The following is a 20,352-nucleotide window of genomic DNA, read 5'->3' on the forward strand; positions in this document are numbered from 1 at the left end:
CAGTCTCTCGCGTATCAGCCACTCAGGCTTGTAACTCTTCCAGAGTTGGCACACGTAACTTGGTGACCACCCTCACTAGTCCCCTTCTTGCATGGTCACTCAGTTTTTGAGGATAGCCTGTTCTAAACAAATTTACAGCTGTGCCATATTCTTTCCATTTCTTGATGGCTGACTTAACTGTATTCAAAAGGATAGTTGGTGACTTGGAAATTTTCTTGTATCCATCTCCAGACTTATACTTTTCAATAACCTTTTCGCAGAGTTGCACTGAGTGTTCTTTTGTTTTCATGGTGTAGTTATTGCCAGGATACTGACTCACCAGCAGCTGGTCTTTCCAGATACAGGTGTAATTTTACTATAATCAATCGAAACACCTTGACTACACATAGGTCTCTAAGAACAAATCTCCATTTAACTAATTATGTGAGTTCTAAAACCAGTTGCCTGCACCAGTGATTATTTGGTGTGTCATATTAAAGGCGGGGGGGGGGCGGCGAATACTTATGCAATCAATTATTTTGGTTTTATATTTATAATTAATTTAGATCACTTTGTAGAGATCTATTTTCACTTTAACATGAAAGAGACTTTTTCTGTTGATCAGTGTCAAAAAGGCCAAATTAAATCCACTGTGATTCAATGTTGTAAAACAATAAAACATGAAAACTTCGGGGGGGGGGGAGGTGAATACTTTTTATAGCCACTATATGTCTCAGGAACAATCTTACAACAGGGTGTAAATTTAGACATAAGATGCTTAGTTTTCAACATAAATATCTTACAATTCTGCCAATAAATATCCAACACAGATTCATATAAAGTTAAAACATGGAAAACATTTAACCCAACATAAGCTATCCAGCCCTATTACTGTCTTCCAGAATTTGGTCAAGTGTCCTGCATGATTCTTCATTCTCCCTCTAATCCTCCTACCAATTATATCGGATGAATACTTTCTAATTTTGACCCCTGGGCTAGGGAATATTAATTACCCTTCCATTTACTCTCACTAGGTATTTCATATTTTAATTCACCTAAATTCAGTCTCCCCTCAGCTTCTATTCCAGAGAAAACAATTCCAACCTAACCAATCCAGGTATCACCCTTGTAAATCTCTTCTGCACCATCCCTGTGCAACCACATCTCCCCTGCAGAAATGACCAGAAATACTAGCTATACAGCTAGTATTGTATTCCTCTCTAGTACAACTTCCTGGTCTCATACAGTGGATTCCAGTTAACTGGGGCACATCACATCGAGACTAGTATATTTTGACCTAATTAAACAGCTGCTCAAATTTGCTGAAGTTTCATGGAAATGCTTAAAAAGGTATAACCACTGTTTAACACAGTAACAAATTATGTAACTAAATTAAAACAGAACAAATTAGAACACCATCAATACTACCATAGTACTATAAAATTGTGTATTAGTTCCTTACAGCTATCGACAGAGGAATTAATTCATGTTCTTTGATTGACTATAAATTAACAAAATCAGCACAGACACTCGTGCAGATAATAGACCGCTTTCATACAATCCTTTCGATGGTCGCATCTTGTAAATCTTCATTTTCATTGTAACATTCAAGACGACTCTTCAAATTCTTCATAGTTCCTAACTTGTTGAAGTAGCAAAATTGTTTCATTTTCACTCCCACCCATTTCTGGCATCTCTATGCCTGAATGCTTGAAACCCCAGTGAGCAAGACAGTTCTGAATTGTCTCAATGCTTATTTCTCACTAAGTATCTATGACAAAAACCACTGCTTTTTGAACACAAACACACGCAACTGGTGCTATTTAGAAACTGTTTGCCCTAAGCATGATGTAGTGTTTAACAAGCATACAAAAGCACGCGACTAATGTTAGTTGGAAAGTGTTCGGCAACACTCTCCTGTCCCAATTAAATGGCATAGTGTCCCAAATAAATGAAGAGAATCCCAGCTATTTTCTTGATTAGTTTTTGTTCTTGACGAGTTGGCCCAAATACAGCTGCCCCAATTAACCGATGGCCCAATTAACTGGAAGCCACTATATTCTATAATCTTGACTAATGAAGGGAAGAAATAAAGGGCATTACCAATTTTCAGCTTCTAGTTTAACTACACATAATTACTGCCAGTTACATGGTTGTATGATTGCTGGTACTGGTATTTTTACTGTCATTACAACCACAAAATCCAGCTCAATACTGCAAATGGGATCTAAACAATAAACTGTAAAGACATAATATAATAATTTTTTTTAATTCAGTGACCCCCTTTACACAGCAAATATTCTAGGCATTTTCTTAACCGCCTCATTAATTTGTTCTGCAACCTTCAGTATTTGGCCCACATCCAAACATTTTTCCCCTATCATGTAAATTGTATTATCTCCATATTGTTCCTTTAAATTTCACAGAGCTGTGAGACAGTTCAGTACCAACTTTAAAGGAAGAAAGAGGCTGAACATGTAATGATAAATGAAGGAAATTAAATTAAAACAAAGCTCCCAATTTATTGAAAGATCACATATGAAGTGATTAATATTGCCGTTCCAACTTTGTTCAATGGATACTTCGGCAGTAACATCACAAAATTCAGAAATGTTGTCAGTTTCTAGTTCTATTTTCATTTAAGAACTGCAGTGTGCTGGACTTTGCTCTGAGCCACAAACATCAAGAGTCCGAGCAGACCTGTGGTTTCCCATAAACTTTCTGTGGGGTTTTGCATAATGTGTTCCTGTCAAACAATCATCTGATATATACAACATTCTTAACAGGACATGACAGCAGTGACAAGTATGACACGGCAAGAAACTGCATATTTCCTCAACTTATCAAATTCAAGAATTATTAAATAATTATGCAGTGTCTACATCAGGAACTGCCTGTTAGAATATCAATTATAAATCAGGTACAGAAAGAAATAGAGAAAAGAAAAACCAACTAGCAATAAATTAAAGGAAAGAAAACATTTCTAATGATAACTAAAACACAAACAGTAAAATAACTCTGCTCTTGTAGGAGTTAAACATTAGTGCCAAAACCATTGTATTTATGCAAAAGTTACTAAGACGTACTACTGTTAAAGAGGTTTATAAAAAATTACAAGCTAAGTCTGCATCTATGAAATAAGTGCAGAAACTTAACTTCTTCTGAAGTATCCGAATATTAAACCAAGTAGGAAGATCACTTTTGTGAACCTTTTGCAGGAATATAACATCTTGCATTTCTATTTCTAATTGTACATACGTAATTGCAGAAAATTGCTGCCTGATTGAAAAACAAAATACAATCCTTTATCATTTCTCCAACTGAAAACTATATTGACAGTTCATAAATTCATTTGAGCATAGCATCGAGAAATAAACGTTCTTGTTTGTAAATCATAATTAAAAATTGTACTGTCAAAAATATACAGGTAATACAAGACAAGACCTGAGAAAAGTAGATGAAGCAACACACACAAAATTCTGGAGGAACTCAGCAGGCCAGACAGCATCCATGGAAAAGGGTACAGTTGATGTTCCGGGCCGAGACCCTTTAGCAGGACTGCTGAAGGGTCTCAGCCTGAAACATCGACTGTACTCTTTTCTATAGGTGCTGCCTGGCCTGCTGAGTTCCTTCAGCATTTTTTATGTGTGTGTTTCTCGTATTTTCAGCATCTGCCGATTTTCTCTTGTTTGCAAAAAGTAGATTGAAGGTAGCTGCTTGTGGGCAAAACAATATAATACAGTCTTTTAAAAGGGGAACAGTGAGAGTTCAGGGCCAACATCTTTTATAAGTTTGAAAGGTAAAGGCAGCAAACTTAGGCAATCCTAAATGATTAAAGATATTGATGAAAAATATAAATATAAATGAAGCATATGACAGATACAGGTAACCAAAAACAGGTTAGTTCCTTAAGGAATATAGACAGTGTAGGAGCGTACTTAAAATAAAAGAAATTATGAGAGCAAAAAGGGCTATGAAGTATAATTGGCATACAGATTAAGAATAAACCTACAGAATTTGTAAGTGTATTGGAAGCAAAAGGGTAACCAGGAAAGATTAAGTCCTCTTATGGATCAGAGGGGCAATTTTTGCCTAGAGCCAGGTAAAGTGGATAAAAGTCCTAGATAAATACAACAGATTCAGGTTAATTGGGACACATCGAGCCCAAGTATATTTTAGCCCAATTAAGCGGCTGCCCCAATTAGCTAAAGTTTTATGGAAATAGTTACAAAGGTATAAAAAAGATAAACTACCATTTAACTGAGAAACAAATTATGTATTTAAATAAAATACAAAATAAATTTAAAAACTACCAATGCTACTATTACTTCTTAATAGTTATTAATGGAGGAATTCATTCAGTGTAAGCTGCCATGTTCGTTTGACTAAATGAACAAAATCAATGCAGATAATGGACTGCCCTCGTACAATTCTTTCGACGACTGTATCCTCCAAATCTTCATTTTCATTGTAACATTCAGGATGATTGTTAATACCTTTAAATTCTTCATAGATTCTAACTTGTTGAAGTAGTGAAAGCGTTTCATTTTCATTCCTGGTCATTCTGTCTTCACCAAGCTTGGATGCTCGAAAATGCAGTGAGCAGAACAGTTCTGAATTGCCTTCAGCTTATTTCTCACCAACCATCAGTGACAAAAATAACTGCTTTTTGAATACAAACACCTGTAACTAACACTATTTAAAATCTGTTTGCTCTAAGCATGGTGCAATGTTTAACAGCCACACAAGTCCACACAATTCACACAACTGGTGTTCGGCAACAGTCTACTGCCCCATTTAAGTGGCATAGTGTCCTAAATAAATAAAGGAAATCCCAGCTATTTTCTTGATTAGTTTTTTAACCGATATCCCAATTAACCAGAATCCACTGTACTTACATCAACACTCACCAGCAGAAAGAGACAATAGATGGAGAGTTCAGGGAGAGAGACAGTGATAATATGGAGCATTTTAGCCTTATGAAGGATGTTTGAATGCTGGACCCTTGATGTTTGTGACATACATCAATGACTTAGGCAAACAGGAGTTTCAATTATTGCCAACCAATATAAACCAATTCAATCAACACACATCAAAGTTGCTGGGAACGCAGCAGGCCAGGCAGCATCTCTAGGAAGAGGTACAGTCGACGTTTCAGGCCGAGACCCTTCGTCAGGACTAACTGAAGGAAGAGCTAGTAAGAGATTTGAAAGTTGGAGAGGGAGGGGGAGATCCAAAATGATAGGAGAAGACAGGAGGGGGAGGGATGGAGCCAAGAGCTGGACAGGTGATTGGCAAAGGGGATACGAGAGGATCATGGGACAGGAGGTCCGGGAAGAAAGGCAAGGGGGGGGGGGAGAACCCAGAGGATGGGCAAGAGGTATAGTCAGAGGGACAGAGGGAGAAAAAGGAGAGTAAGAGAAAGAATGTGTGTATAAAAATAAATAACAGATGGGGTACGAGGGGGAGGTGGGGCATTAGTGGAAGTTAGAGAAGTCGATGTTCATGCCATCAGGTTGGAGGCTACCCAGACGGAATATAAGGTGTTGTTCCTCCAACCTGAGTGTGGCTTCATCTTTACAGTAGAGGAGGCCGTGGATAGACATGTCAGAATGGGAATGGGATGTGGAATTAAAATGTGTGGCCACTGGGAAATCCTGCTTTCTCTGGCGGACAGAGCGTAGGTGCTCAGCAAAGCGGTCTCCATCAATCTGACCCTTTCCTCCTACACAGCCCGCAACTCTCCAATTTTCTTACATCCATATGCCTAGCTAAGAGTCTTTTAAGTATTCTCATTGGATCAGCCTCTACCACCCCCAACAGTGAGTTCCAGGCACCCTCACTTCACTTTTGTGTGAACAAAAAATCTACCTTTTGACACCTCCCTTAAGCATTCCCTTACACACCTTAAATGCATGTTCTCTGGTATTGGCCACTGCTGACCCGAGAAAAAGGTGCTGGTTTTCTAGTCTATCTATATCTTTACAACAGGAATTTTGCAGATGCTGGAAATTCAAGCAACACACATCAAAGTTGCTGGTGAACGCAGCAGGCCAGGCAGCATCTCTAGGAAGAGGTACAGTCGACGTTTCAGGCCGAGACCCTTCGTCAGGACTAACTGAAAGAAGAGTTAGTAAGAGATTTGGAAGTGGGAGGGGGAGGGGGAGATCCAAAATGATAGGAGAAGACAGGAGGGGGAGGGATGGAGTCAAGAGCTGGACAGGTGATTGGCAAAGGGGATATGAGAGGATCATGGGACAGGAGGTCCGGGGAGAAAGTCGGGGGTGGGGGAAACCAGAGGATGGGCAAGGGGTATAGTCAGAGGGACAGAGGGAGAAATAGGAGAGTGAGAGAAAGAATGTGCGTATAAAAATAAATAACAGATGGGGTACGAGGTGGAGGTGGGGCATTAGTGGAAGTTAGAGAAGTCGATGTTCATGCCATCAGGTTGGAGGTTACCCAGACGGAATATAAGGTGTTGTTCCTCCAACCTGAGTGTGGCTTCATCTTTACAGTAGAGGAGGCCGTGGATAGACATGTCAGAATGGGAATGGGATATGGAATTAAAATGTGTGGCCACTGGGAGATCCTGCTTTCTCTGGCGGACAGAGCGTAGGCGTTCAGTAAAGCAGTCTCCCAGTCTGCGTCGGGTCTCGCCAATATATAGAAGGCCACATCGGGAGCACCAGACGCAGTATATCACCCCAGCCGACTCACAGGTGAAGTGTCGCCTCACCTGGAAGGACTGTTTGGGGCCCTGAATGGTGGTAAGGGAGGAAGTGTAAGGGCATGTGTAGCACTTGTTCTGCTTACAAGGATAAGTGCCAGGAGGGAGATCAGTGGGGAGGGATGGGGGGATGAATGGACAAGAGAGTCACGTAGGGAGCAATCCCTGCGGAAAGCAGAGGGGGGGAGGGAAAGATATGTTTAGTGGTGCGATCCCGTTGGAGGTGGCGGAAGTTACGGAGAATAATATGTTGGACCCAGAGGCTGGTGGGGTGGTAGGTGAGGACACTTCACCTGTGAGTCGGCTGGGGTGATATACTGCGTCCGGTACTCCCGATGTGGCCTTCTACATATTGGCGAGACCCGACGCAGACTGGGAGACCGCTTTACTGAACACCTACGCTCTGTCCGCCAGAGAAAGCAGGATCTCCCAGTGGCCACACATTTTAATTCCACATCCCATTCCCATTCTGACATGTCTATCCACGGCCTCCTCTACTGTAAAGATGAAATCACACTCAGGTTGGAGGAACAACACCTTATATTCAGTCTGGGTAGCCTCCAACCTGATGGCATGAACATCGACTTCTCTAACTTCCGCTAATGCCCCACCTCCACCTCATCCCCCATCTGTTATTTATTTTTATACACACATTCTTTCTTGCACTCTCCTTTTTCTCCCTCTGTCCCTCTGACTATACCCCTTGCCCATCCTCTGGTTCCCCCCCCCCCGTCTTTCTCCCCGGACCTCCTGTCCCATGATCCTCTCGTATCCCCTTTGCCAATCACCTGTCCAGCTCTTGGCTCCATCCCTCCCCCTCCTGTCTTCTCCTATCATTTTGGATCTCCCCCTCCCCCTCCCACTTTCAAATCTCTTACTAACTCTTCCTTCAGTTAGTCCTGACGAAGGGTCTCGGCCCAAAACGTCGACTGTACCTCTTCCTAGAGATGCTGCCTGGCCTGCTGCGTTCACTATCTATACCTTTCATAACTTTATTCCCTGTATCGAGTCGCCTCTGATCCTGTCTCTCTCCAAAGAGAAAAACTCTTAGCTCCCTCAACCTCTCCTCATAATACATGTTCTCTAATCCAAGCAGCACCCTGGTAAATTTCTTCTGCACCCGCTCTAATGGGGAGGGTGCCTAAGGCTATAACTTAACTTCAATCAGCTGAAAAGTTAGATGGAGCAATAGCAAATGGACTTTAATCCTGATGAGACTGAAATGATGCATTTTGAGAGGGTAAACAAGGGTCACACATATACAGGTGTCCCCCATTTTATGAAAGTTCGCCTTACGCCGCTTCACTTTTACGAAAGACCTACATTAGTACCTGTTTTCGCTAAACCGAAAGAAATCCGAAGAGGATTTTCACTTTTATGAAAATAGGCGCCGCTTTAAACTTGTGTTTACCCTGAGAAAGACTACCATGACAGTGAAGCCTTACGCAGGCAGATGTGCACGCATGCGTGTACGTGCCGATTTTTTTCTACATAGCGGTTTTGGCTAAATCTTCCCGATTCTGGTAAGTGAAACTACACTGTACATAGATTATTTCTACTTTATATGGGCTGTGTATTTATCATATCATTCTTTCTTTAACTATATGCTAGTGTTATTTTAGGTTTTATGTGCTATTTGGTATGATTTGGTAGGTTATTTTTTGGATTTGGGAACGCTCAAAAATTTTTCCCATATAAACTAATGGTGATTGCTTCTTCGCTTTACGCCATTTCAGCTTATGAAAGGTTTCATAGAAACGCTCTACTTTTGGATAGCGGGGGAAACCTGTACAGTAAAAAGGTGGGCCCTGAGGTGTTTTCATAAATGGAGAGACTTTCAGATACAAGTCCGTAAATCCCAAAAACTGGCAACAGATGTAGAAGGCATATAGGATGTTTGCCTTCATAGAAACATAGAAAACCTACAGCACCACACAGGCCCTTCAGCCCACAATGTTGTGCCGAACATGTACTTACCTTAGAAATTAACTAGGGTGACCCACAGCCCTCTATTCTTCTAAGCCCCATGTACCTATCTAGGAATCTATTAAAAAACCCTATCGTTTCCGCCTCCACCACCATCCACCAGCAGCCCATTCCACGCACTCACCATTCTCTGCGTTAAAAACTTACTCCTGACATTTCCTCTGTACCTACTTCCAAGCACCTTAAAACTGTGCCCTCTCGTGTTAGCCATTTCAGCCCTGGGAAAAAACCTCTGACTATCCACATGATCAATGCCTCTTATCATCTTATACACCTCTATCAGGTCACCTCTCGTCCTCTGTCATTCCAAGGAAAAAAGACCAAGTTCACTCAACCTATTCTCATAAAGCGCGCTTCCCAATCCAGGCAACATCCTTGTAAATCTCCTCTGCACCCTTTCTATGGTTTCCACATCCTTCCTATAGTGAGGCAACCAGAACTGAGCACAGTTCTCCAAATGGGGTCTGACCAGGGTCCTATATAGCTGCAACATTACCTCTCGGCTCCTAAACTCAATTCCACGATTGATAAAGGCCAATGCACCGTATGCCTTCTTAACCACAGAGTCAACCTATGCAGCAGCTTTGAGTGTCTTATGGACTTGGACGCCAAGATCCCTCCGATCCTCCACACTGCCAACAGCCTTACCATTAATAGTATATTCTGCCAGCATATTTGACCTACCAAAATGAACCACCTCACACTTATCTGGGTTGAACTCCATCTGCCACTTCTCAGCCCAGTTTTGCATCCTATCAATGTCCTGCTGTAACCTCTGACAGCCCGCCACACTATCCACAACACCCCCAACCTTTGTTTCATCAGCAAATTTACTAACCTATCCCTCCACTTCCTCATCCAGGTCATTTATAAAAATCACGAAGAGAAAGGGTCCCAGAACAGATCCTTGAGGCACACCACTGGTCACCAACCTCCATGCAGAATATGACCTGGCTACAACCACTCTTTGCCTTCTGTGAGCATTGGCACACAAAATAAGAGCCAGGGAATCATGTTAAAACCTTATATAACATTAGGTCATACTTTGGAGCTTTGTTTGCAGTTCTGGATGTCATACTATGGGAAGAATGGAGAGAATGCAGAAGAGATTCACCAGGAAATTGCCTGGATTTCAGCATTTCAGTTATAAGGAAGAAATTGGATTGGCTGTATTTGTTTTCTGTGGAGTCGAGGAAGCTGAGGAGCAGCCTGAAAGAATTAAGGAGATAATGGCAATAAACTTTTTCTTTTGTTGGGTGTGCTTAAGATAAGAGGTATTAGTTTAACGTGAAAGGTAGGAGGTTTCGATGGGATATGAGGGGGAATTTTTTTCACACAGTGTGGCAGGAATCTGGAATGTGCTCCCAAAGGAGACAGTAGAGCAGATATAAAGATATAGAAGGCAGCAGACCTAATGTGGGTAAATGGGATTAGTGTGTATTGATGCAACTGGAAGCATGAATTTGTAACCAGAAGGGCCTCTTTCAGTGCAGTACAACTATGGGAATGCAATATATTAAAACAGATCTCTGCACTTATGTGGTAATTCACTAATGCTAACTATATTGCACATTACAAAGAAAAATATTAACAAATTCTTAAGTAATGTATGCAATCTATTATGTTGCATACTCTCTAAAATCAAAGAATGTTAATCACTTCAATTTCAATATCTAATTCTAGGAAAAAAGTTGCTATTATAAAGTTGTATGTTCATAGGCACAATACAACTATAGGTAATTATTCTGCACTGCAAGAATTTAGTTAATAATTGCACTGTATATAATTTTACTTTAAAGAAAATCTAAAATCATATTGAGAAGACCCAATTAATTTAATTACCTTTCAACTGGGGCCTTTTGTGAAATACATAATTTTTTTAAAAATCCAAGTCAATTACAGCTTCATTGACTTTACAAAAACCTTCTTACATTAAACTGTCAATGGTAACTCCTATATAGTTATGAATAAAGAGTCATTGAAGAAATATGATGGAGAAGATGGAGAACTGTTAACAAGAACAGATTCCCATAATTTGAAACTCAATAATTAGTTCATTCTGAAAGAGTACAAATAAATCCCTAGTGTTTTATGAGTGATCAACAGAACTGAGGAAATAAACATCATAAAGAGAAAGTCCCCAAACTATAAAATAACAAAATTTACTATCCATGCAGAAAACTGCAGAGTACATGCAGTTTTAATTTAAAAACAGAAAAAATTTCTGATATATACAACTACTTATTTTTCACTTTTAAATGTGAAAATTATTGCTATTCCTAAAAGCTATTCACTCATGAAAGGAGGTTTGTTTTAAGACAAGTTGTTGTCTTGGAATTTTGTATATGATAAATAGACATGTCTTTAAAAAATGCCATTGTTAAAAGTGACCAAATGTTGCAACATAAATTAGTCTATTTTCAAACTACAAATCACTTAAGTGAGAAATAACAAAACAAGTTTAAATTAAGCTGAAATAGTTTAAGATGTCCATAGATAGAATGACATGAGGAGAGTTCATAGATAGGGAGAGATACAGATTAACTAGACAATACTGCAGAAAATACGAAGAAAATCTTACCACAACAAAAATAAGAAAGATAACATGTTTAGCAAAAACATAAATTGGGGCGGGGGGGCAAGAGGATCAGAAACAGTGGGATATAGAGTATAAAATGAGATGGAAAAGGGTAGCAAGGTGAAAGATGAGCAGCAAGTATTGGATGGATGAGTGAATCACAGAAAATTTCAAAAATGGAAGGAGACAATTCAGCTTACCACATAGAGATGGTTGTAAAGGGGCTACCCTCCTAATCTCAGCTTCTAGCAGTTCATTGCCCTGCAGCTCCAGTTCTTCAAGTGCAACCAGGCACATTTTAAATGTGGCATAGGGTGCTGTGGCAAGGTGTCAATAGGAGAACGAGGGCATGGAGGAGTGTGAAGAGAGTGAACAGAAGAGGGAGAGTATAGGAATGCCTTGAGGAAGTGAGGAGATGAGGATACAGTATTGTAAGGGTGATACAGAGGAATAATGGGGGAGGTGGAATTATAGGAAAGGAGTGAGGAAAGGGGTCAGAGGTGAAGGCAGGTGGTGGAGAGAGAAGGGATGGAGGATAGAGGTTTCTAGTTGTAGGGAGTGAAGGGAAGAGACAGGTATGTGAAGATGGGAAGGTAAGAGAATGGTGTGGTCTGGAAAAAGAGAGGATGTGATGGGCAAGTAGATAAGAGAGAGGAACAGCAGCAGGGCAGAGAGGGGAAAGACAGGCAGAAGAAAGACAGAGCAAGAGCAGGTGGAGAGAGAGAGAAAAAGTAAGAGCAGGGAAGAGTAAGAGTAAGAGTGTGGGTGGATAGATAGGAAGCAATAATACAAGAGAGAGGGAAAGAACAGGTGAGAAAGGAATGGGTCAATGTGACTGCTCCAAGAGCTGGAATACAAATGACAGGCCAAATGGTCTCCTTCAAAGTCATAATTCGGACAAAAAAGCAGAAAAAAGGAAGGGAGAATGGGTAACATGAGTGTGAAAGAGTGGGCTGCTGGCTGTTAGGGTGATTAATGGAAAGTGAATAAGAGATAAGGAAGAAAGACGGAAGGAGAGAGAGAAATAGGAAAAAGGAAAGAAAGAGACTGAATGGAAGAGTAAAGAAGGAAAATATGAGGGTGGAAGAATGAGAGGAAGAACAGGAGGGTGGGCAGGATAGAGAAGATGGTAGGAGAGGTCATGAGGAAGAGAGAGGATGGTAGAGTAGGAAGGTGGCAGGGGTTGAGCTGAAAGAGTGAGAACTGTAAAATATTGAATCTTATTGAAGAGAGAGTGGGAAATGAGAATGAGGCAAAGAAACTGATAGAAAGTAACCAATTGAAGCTGGGCAAAATAATTCTGAAGGAAAAAAGGTAACCACGACCAAAAAGGCCCAGCTGCTCAAACAAAAAAATGAGGACATGCATAAACAAAAAGGAAAATACAGGAAACACACATCAAAGTTGCTGTGAACGCAGCAGGCCAGGCAGCATCTCTAGGAAGAGGTGCAGTCGACATTTCAGGCCGAGACCCTTCGTCAGGACTAACTGAAGGAAGAGTGAGTAAGGGATTTGAAAGTTGGAGGGGGAGGGGGAGATCCAAAATAATAGGAGAAGACAGGAGAGGGAGGGATAGAGCCAAGAGCTGGACAGGTGATTGGCAAAAGGGGATACGAGAGGATCATGGGACAGGAGGTCCAGGAAGAAAGACAAGGGGGGGGACCCAGAGGATGGGCAAGAAGTATATTCAGAGGGACAGAGGGAGAAAAAGGAGAGTGAGAGAAAGAATGTGTGCATAAAAATAAGTAACAGATGGGGTACGAGGGGGAGGTGGGGCATTAGTGGAAGTTAGAGAAGTCGATGTTCATGCCATCAGGTTGGAGGCTACCCAAACGGAATATAAGGTGTTGTTCCTCCAACCTGAGTGTGGCTTCATCTTTACAGTAGAGGAGGCCGTGGATAGACATGTCAGAATGGGAATGGGATGTGGAATTAAAATGTGTGGCCACTGGGAGATCCTGCTTTCTCTGGCGGACACAGCGTAGATGTTCAGCAAAGCGGTTTCCCAGTCTGCGTCGGGTCTCGCCAATAAATAAAAGGCCACATCGGGAGCACCGGACGCAGTATATCACCCCAGTCAACTCACAGGTGAAGTGTTGCCTCACCTGGAAGGACTGTTTGGGGCCCTGAATGGTGGTAAGGGAGGAAGTGTAAAGGCATGTGTAGCACTTGTTCCGCTTTCACGGATAAGTGCCAGGAGGCAGATCAGTGGGGAGGGATGGGAGGGACGAATGGACACGGGAGGTGCGTAGGGAGCGATCCCTGCGGAATGCAGAGAGAGGTGGGGAGGGAAAGATGTACTTAGTGGTGGGATCCCGTTGGAGGTGGCGGAAGTTACAGAGAATAATATGTTGGACCCGGAGGCTGGTGGGGTGGTAGGTGAGGACCAGGGGAACCCTATTCCTAGTGGGGTGGCGGGAGGATGGAGTGAGAGCAGATATACGTGAAATGGGGGAGATGCGTTTAAGAGCAGAGTTGATAGTGGAGGAAGGGAAGCCCCTTTCTTTAAAAAAGGAAGACATCTCCCTCGTCCTAGAATGAAAAGCCTCATCTTGAGAGCAGATGTGGCGGAGACAGAGGACTTGCGAGAAGGGGATGGCGTTTTTGCAAGAGACAGGGTGAGAAGAGGAATAGTCCAGATAGCTGTGAGAGTCAGTAGGCTTATAGTAGACATCAGTGGATAAGCTGTCTCCAGAGACAGAGACAGAAAGATCTAAAAAGGGGAGGGAGGTGTCGGAAATGGACCAGGTAAACTTGAGGGCAGGGTGAAAGTTGGAGGCAAAGTTAATAAAGTCAACGAGTTCTGCATGCGTGCAGGAAGCAGCGCCAATGCAGTCGTTGATGTAGCGAAGGAAAAGTGGGGAACAGATACCAGAATAGGCACGGAACATAGATTGTTCCACAAACCCCACAAAAAGGCAGGCATAGCTAGGACCCATACGGGTGCCCATAGCTACACCTTTAGTTTGGAGGAAGTGGGAGGAGCCAAAGGAGAAATTATTAAGAGTAACAACTAATTCCGCTAGATGGAGCAGAGTGGTGGTAGAGGGGAACTGATTAGGTCTGGAATCCAAAAAGAAGCGTAGAGCTTTGAGACCTTCCTGATGGAGGATGGAAGTATATAAGGACTGGACATCCATGGTGAAAATAAAGCGGTGGGGGCCAGGGAACTTAAAATCATCGAAAAGTTTAAGAGCGTGAGAAGTGTCACGAACATAGGTCGGAAGGGATTGAACAAGGGGGATAAAACCGTGTCGAGGTATGCAGAAACGAGTTCGGTGGGGCAGGAGCAAGCTGAGACAATAGGTCGGCCAGGACAGGCAGGTTTGTGGATCTTGGGTAGGAGGTAGAAACGGGAAGTGCGGGGTGTGGGAACTATAAGATTGGGAGCTCCCCTGAGCGGATAAAGTCGGTGATGGTGTGGGAGACAATGGCCTGGTGCTCCTTAGTGGGGTCATAATCGAGGGGTAAATAAGAGGAGGTATCCGCGAGTTGTCGCTGTGCCTCGGCAAGGTCAGTAGTCAGTACGCCACACTACAACAGCACCCCCTTATCGGCGGGTTTAATAATAAGGTTAGGATTAGTGCGGAGGGACTGGAGAGCAGAGTGTTCCAAAGGAGTGAGGCTGGAATGGGGACAAGGTGCGGTGAAGTCGAGACGGTTGATGTCCCGTCGGCAATTAGCGATAAAGAGATCCAGAGCAGGCAGAAGACCAGAGCGGGGTGTCCATGAAGAAGAGGAGGGTTGAAGACGGGAGAAGGGGTCATCGGTGGGGGTGGAAGAGTCCTTGCCGAAGAAGTAGGTTCGGAGACGAAGACGGCGGAAGAAAAGTTCCGCATCATGGCGAACACGGAACTCGCTGAGGTGTGGGCGAAGGGGGACAAACGTGAGGCCCTTACTGAGAACAGAGCGTTCTGCCTCCGACAGTTGAAGGTCGGAGGGGATGGTAAAGACCCGGCACGGATGAGAGCTGGGATCAGAGGGGGGAGGGGGGAGGCTGGGTGTGTGAAAATACAGGAGTTAGTTGTTTATATATCCAGACAGTTTAAGACCATTAGACACAGGAGCAGAATTAGGCCATTCAGCGTATCGAGTCTGCTCCGCCATTCCATCATGGCTGATTTATTATCCCTCTTAACCCCATTCTTCAGACTTCTCCTCATAACTTTTGACTCCCTGATTAATCAAGAACTTATGAAATTCCACTTTAAATATGCCCAATAACATGCAGAGCTGTCAGTGGCAATGAATTCCACAGATTCAGCACCCTCTGGCTGAAGAAACCTTTTCTCATCTCTGTTCTAAATGGATGCCCCCCAGTTTTAAGGCTGTTCCCTCTGGTTCTAGACTCCCCCACTATAAGAAACATCCTCTCCATATCCACTTTATTCTGACCTTTCAATATTCAATAGATTGCAATGGGATCCACCTCATTCTTCTAAACTCCAGTGTGTACAGGCTCGGAGGCATCAAATGTTCCTCATATGTTTCATATAACTGTTTCATTCCTGGGATCAATCACGTGAACCTCCTCATGACCTTCTCTAATGCCAGCATATCTTTTTTAAGATAAGGGGCCAAAAACTGCTCACAATACAAGTGCGGTCTGCCCAATGCTTACAAAGCCTCAGCATTACATCCTCACTTTTATATTCTAGTCCTCTTGAAAGAATGTTAACATTGCATTTGCCTGACTTACCACTAACTCAACCTGCAAGTTAACCTTTAGGGAATCCTACATGAGGATCCCTAAGTCCCTCCGCATCTCTGATTTTTGTATTTTCTTCCCATTTAGAAAATATTCCATGCCTTTATTCCTTCTGCCAAAGTGCACAATCATGCGCTTCCCTACACTATATTCATGTGCCGCTTCTTTGCCCATTTTCCTAATCTGTCTAAGTCCTTCTGCAGTCACCCTGCTTCCTCAACACTACCTGCTGCTCCACGTATCTTTGTATCATCCACAAGATTGGCCACAAATCATTGAAATCACTGACATACAAAGTGAAAAGTAGTAGTCCCAACACCGACCTCTGCGGCACACCACTAGTCATCGGCAACCAACCAGAACATGACCCCCTTATTCCCACTCTTTGCCTACCTTCTATCCATGCTAGAACTTTTCCTGTAATACCATGGGTTCTTATCTTGTTAAGCAGCCTCATGTGCAAAACCTTGTCAAAGGTCTTCTGAAAATCCAAATAAACAACATCCACTGACTTGCCTTTGTCTATCCAGCCTGTGACTTCATCAAAGAATTCCAATAGACTTATCAGGCAAGATTTCCCCTTTGGAAAACCATGCAGACTTTGGCCTATTTTTCATTGCACCTCCAAGTACTGAAAACCTCATCCTTAATAATCTTTCCAACCACTGAAGTCCAGCTAACTGCCCTATACTGTAATCCTCTTTCTTCTGAAAGGGTGGAGTTACATTTGCAATTTTCCAGACCTCCAGAACCATCCAGAGTCTAGCAATTCTTGAATCATCATTACTAATGCCTCCACTATCTCTTCAGGTACCTCTTCCAGTATCCTGCAGTGTAGTCCATCTAGTCCAAGTGACTTATCTACCTTCAGGTTTTCAGCTTCCCAAGCAGCTTCTCCTTAGTAATAGCAATGACACTCACTCCTGCCTCCAGAATTTCTGGCATTCTGCTAGTGTCTTCCACAACAGAAAAAACTCATTAAGTTCCTCTGCCATTTCTTTGTTCCTCTCCAGTGTCTTTTTCAAGAGGTCTGATATCAACTCACGTCTCTCTTTCACTCTTTATACAGTATATCTGAAAAAAAGTGTTTGTATCCTCTTTTATATTATTAGCTAGCTTCCCTTTATATTTCTTCTTTTCTCTCTTTATGGCTCTTTAGTTGCCATCCATTGGTTTATGAAAACATCCTAATCCTTCCCACTAATTTTTGCTATATTATTTGTCCTCTCTTTTGCTTTTACATTGTCTTTGACTTCCCTTGTCAGCCATAGCTGCTTCATGCTCCCTTTAAAGCATTTCTTCATTGCTGGGATGTACCTTTTCTGCACATTCTGAATTTCCCCCAGAAACACAAGCCATTGTTGTTCTGCTGTTATCCCTGCTAGTGTCTCTTTCCAATCAACTTTGGCCAACTCCCAATTGCATGCCTAATTCCCTCTACTCCACTACAATACTGATACATCCAATTTTATCTTCTCCTTCTTAAACTAAGGGTGAATTCGATCATATTATGATCAGTTCCTCCTAAGGGCCCCTTTACCATAAGCTTCTCTGGGTCACTACATAACACCCAATCCAGAATTGCTGTTCCCCTAGTGGGCTCAACGATTTAAAGAGGGGCATTCACCTCTGACAGGATTTTGACCCTAAACCAACCCCCCACCACTGGTACTTGAGTGGAAGAGGGCGAATGTAGACCAAGTGAACCTGCTGAAGTGATGGAAAAGTGACAGACAAGTAGAAAATTAATGCGAGTTAGTGAGAGCATTCGACACTGGCAGACGTAAAAAGAGCCCTCACGCAGCCAGGCACAAACGGCAAACACTGAGCAGAGAAGCACGAGCTGACCGAGATGAGGATGAAGCTCCATAAGTGCAGGAAGCTGACAGACAGATAAAATACTGGGGACAAAGTAAAAGTGTTGTAGAAGGCACCTGCAGTCAGAAGAGCAAATATTCCCCCCCCCCTTTAGAAAAGTGGAAGAGAGCACAGTGATCTGTGTTGGCGCAGGGAGGGCGCAGGCACACAGGGAGACGCAGAAGGAAGAGCAAGATGCAGTGATCTAGCCAGGAAACAGTCACAAACGGAGACTCCAGCTGAAGCCATGACCCTGATCTCCCCTCGCTCACCCCAGGACGATGAGTTCTCCGTACTTCACGGGATCCTTGGTGGGCGCGCTGTGATCTTCCTGACTTGATGAAAACATGAGTGGCACTCGATTTTCCTCTCCTCGTCGAGGTTCACCGTTCGCTACTGGCTGACAGTATCCACAGGCAGATCATTAGTTTTATTTCTGCTGGTGTTGCTGTTGCTTTGGAGTTGTTCTGATTTTGTTTGTGCTCCACTCGCACCACTTTCCGCGTCCTCTCCGGGTTCCGATCCGCGGAGCTCGTCAGCGCCGATCGGCCAAATGTTTCCTGTGCCGAGAAAGAAAGCGTCAACATTCAGATTAGTCAGCTGGGGCGCGCGGGGGGAGGGGGCGGGGCTGGGCGGGCGGGAGGGCTGGGCGGAGCCTATCAACTCCCGCAGAGCCGGGAGGCAAGCCCGCGGCCACTTGCGCCACGCAAAGATTTTCCCCATCACAGCCAGGCAGTGTTAATACCGCGGCTTGTCGTGACTTTCTTTCAGGAGTGCTCTGCTCGCAGAGAGAGAGAGAAAAAAACCGAGCAGAATGCAATCCCTCCTGTCAAACGCCGCTTCCCCGCAGATTATTTTTATTCCTGGTTCCCTGTCTGAGGGTGTTATGTAAACACAACAGACGGAGCCGCTGCGTGAAGCGCGAGCGCCTGGCACGGGCCGCGATTGGAGCGCGAGCGGCGGAACGAGTCAATTAGGACAACGGGCGCGAGTGTTGATGCGGCCGGGGTTGGTCAGCGGGAGGCCGCGTCCCTCGGGACTTCAGCAGGAGCCTTTGCGGGGGGGGGGGGGCGTCGGCAGCTGTCGGCTCCATGCGCTCCGATTTGCCGCGGCAGATGTCGGCGCCCTACCATCCCCTGCCACTGACTGTCGCCTGCTGCTGTCGCTGATGGTCAAAAGAAGCGTAGATTTATATGTTAACGGCAAAGCTTAGTGAACCTCGGTCCCGGAGCCATGCTGGCACTGCCAGACCCAGGGAAAACAAGGACTTCGCTGTTTCAAAGCCTCTCCTTCTCGTCCTCTCCCATCAAGGCACGTCAGTAGAGCCACAGAAAGCACAATGTACCGGCTGTGGCACACGAAACTCTATTCACTGTTATTTAATCTTAATATTAGGGGGGTTGGGACTTGTTAAAGGCATCCTCCACATACACAATGCTGATTAATTGGTTCAGTACGATCGCATAAATGATATGGTAATAAATCTTTTCTGGCATCATGGAATTATCGTTTCAAAGGATATGCCAGAGATTAAAAGAGACGGTATTAATGTTAAACAATGTAGACATTTTGTATTCTGTGAAAGCCTGAGGTTCAGCTGTTGCCAAACCACACAAAAAATGCTCACTTCGTAATTTATGTGAGCCGAACATTGAAACTGTAAATGCTCCACTGCCTATCACGTATATTAAATGGTCCTTTTAATGTATTTTGAGGATGAATTTCAAATAAGTTCATCAAACTGCAAGGACATAACGTTAGGCATTAGTTGCCAAATCCTGACTTCCTTTTAAATTGTGCAGCTGATGTTGAAACCAGTAAAAAAGGAAGACAGAAATTTAGGAACTAGTGACTAAGTGACAGAGCTATCCGATTTCAAAAGTGGGAAGGAAAGACGGAAAGAAATAAGGGGCATTGACGTTCTAGCCTAAAGACTTCTGGCGTAATTATTGCCAAAAATGTATGGCTGCGTTTTACATAGAATCTAAAACTGTGGACTTTTAGAAATAAAGTATGCTGCGCTATGAGAAGGAAAGAAAATCCAATCTAGAGATAAAGATCTACGAATGATGATGAAACAATCTAGTAACCAGCTCACAATTGCGTATCTGCCGAAGTAGAGGTGCCGCAGGAGCTGGAAGAGGAGCTATGTGCCATTTGGTACTATCAGCAGTAGCCCTGGGACTGCATCCAATTCTGAAGCCAAATTGGCAGACCTTACAGATGGTGTTAGAAGGCATACTTAAACCATAATTGCCCTTACGATTGCCCTAGACAGTTGCTTGTCCTTTCTTTCATGGTGTTACTCTGTAAGCAAGATACACTTCCTCAGGCAAAATCATCACCAGCTAGCCTCATTGAGCTGTCTTCCAACATGTGAAACTGATGCCCTGCATCTTTAAAACATTTCTTTTGGACTCCCTCCTTTTTTTCCATTCATATCAGGCATATGCACACAGTATCTACTCAGTTTATACAAGTTAATCAGGACTTTAGCACTGAAACAGTTACCGTCTG

At 43.3% G+C, this 20,352-nt stretch overlaps 1 protein-coding gene across 2 annotated transcripts in view; it reads right to left on the bottom strand.

Moving 5' to 3' along the window:
• Positions 1 to 20,352, bottom strand: part of LOC140202835 (E3 ubiquitin-protein ligase pellino homolog 2) — a 147,248-nt gene that overhangs the window by 53,161 nt on the left and 73,735 nt on the right. For both annotated transcript variants that reach the window (XM_072268275.1, XM_072268283.1), the window contains exon 2: positions 18,108 to 18,395. In XM_072268275.1, coding sequence (XP_072124376.1) covers positions 18,108 to 18,184 — 77 coding nt within the window. In that variant the 5' untranslated portion in view covers positions 18,185 to 18,395. The remainder of the gene's footprint in view (positions 1 to 18,107; positions 18,396 to 20,352) is intronic.

Source organism: Mobula birostris, chromosome 1, assembly GCF_030028105.1.
Source record: "Mobula birostris isolate sMobBir1 chromosome 1, sMobBir1.hap1, whole genome shotgun sequence".
Classification (NCBI taxonomy): domain Eukaryota; kingdom Metazoa; phylum Chordata; class Chondrichthyes; order Myliobatiformes; family Myliobatidae; genus Mobula; species Mobula birostris.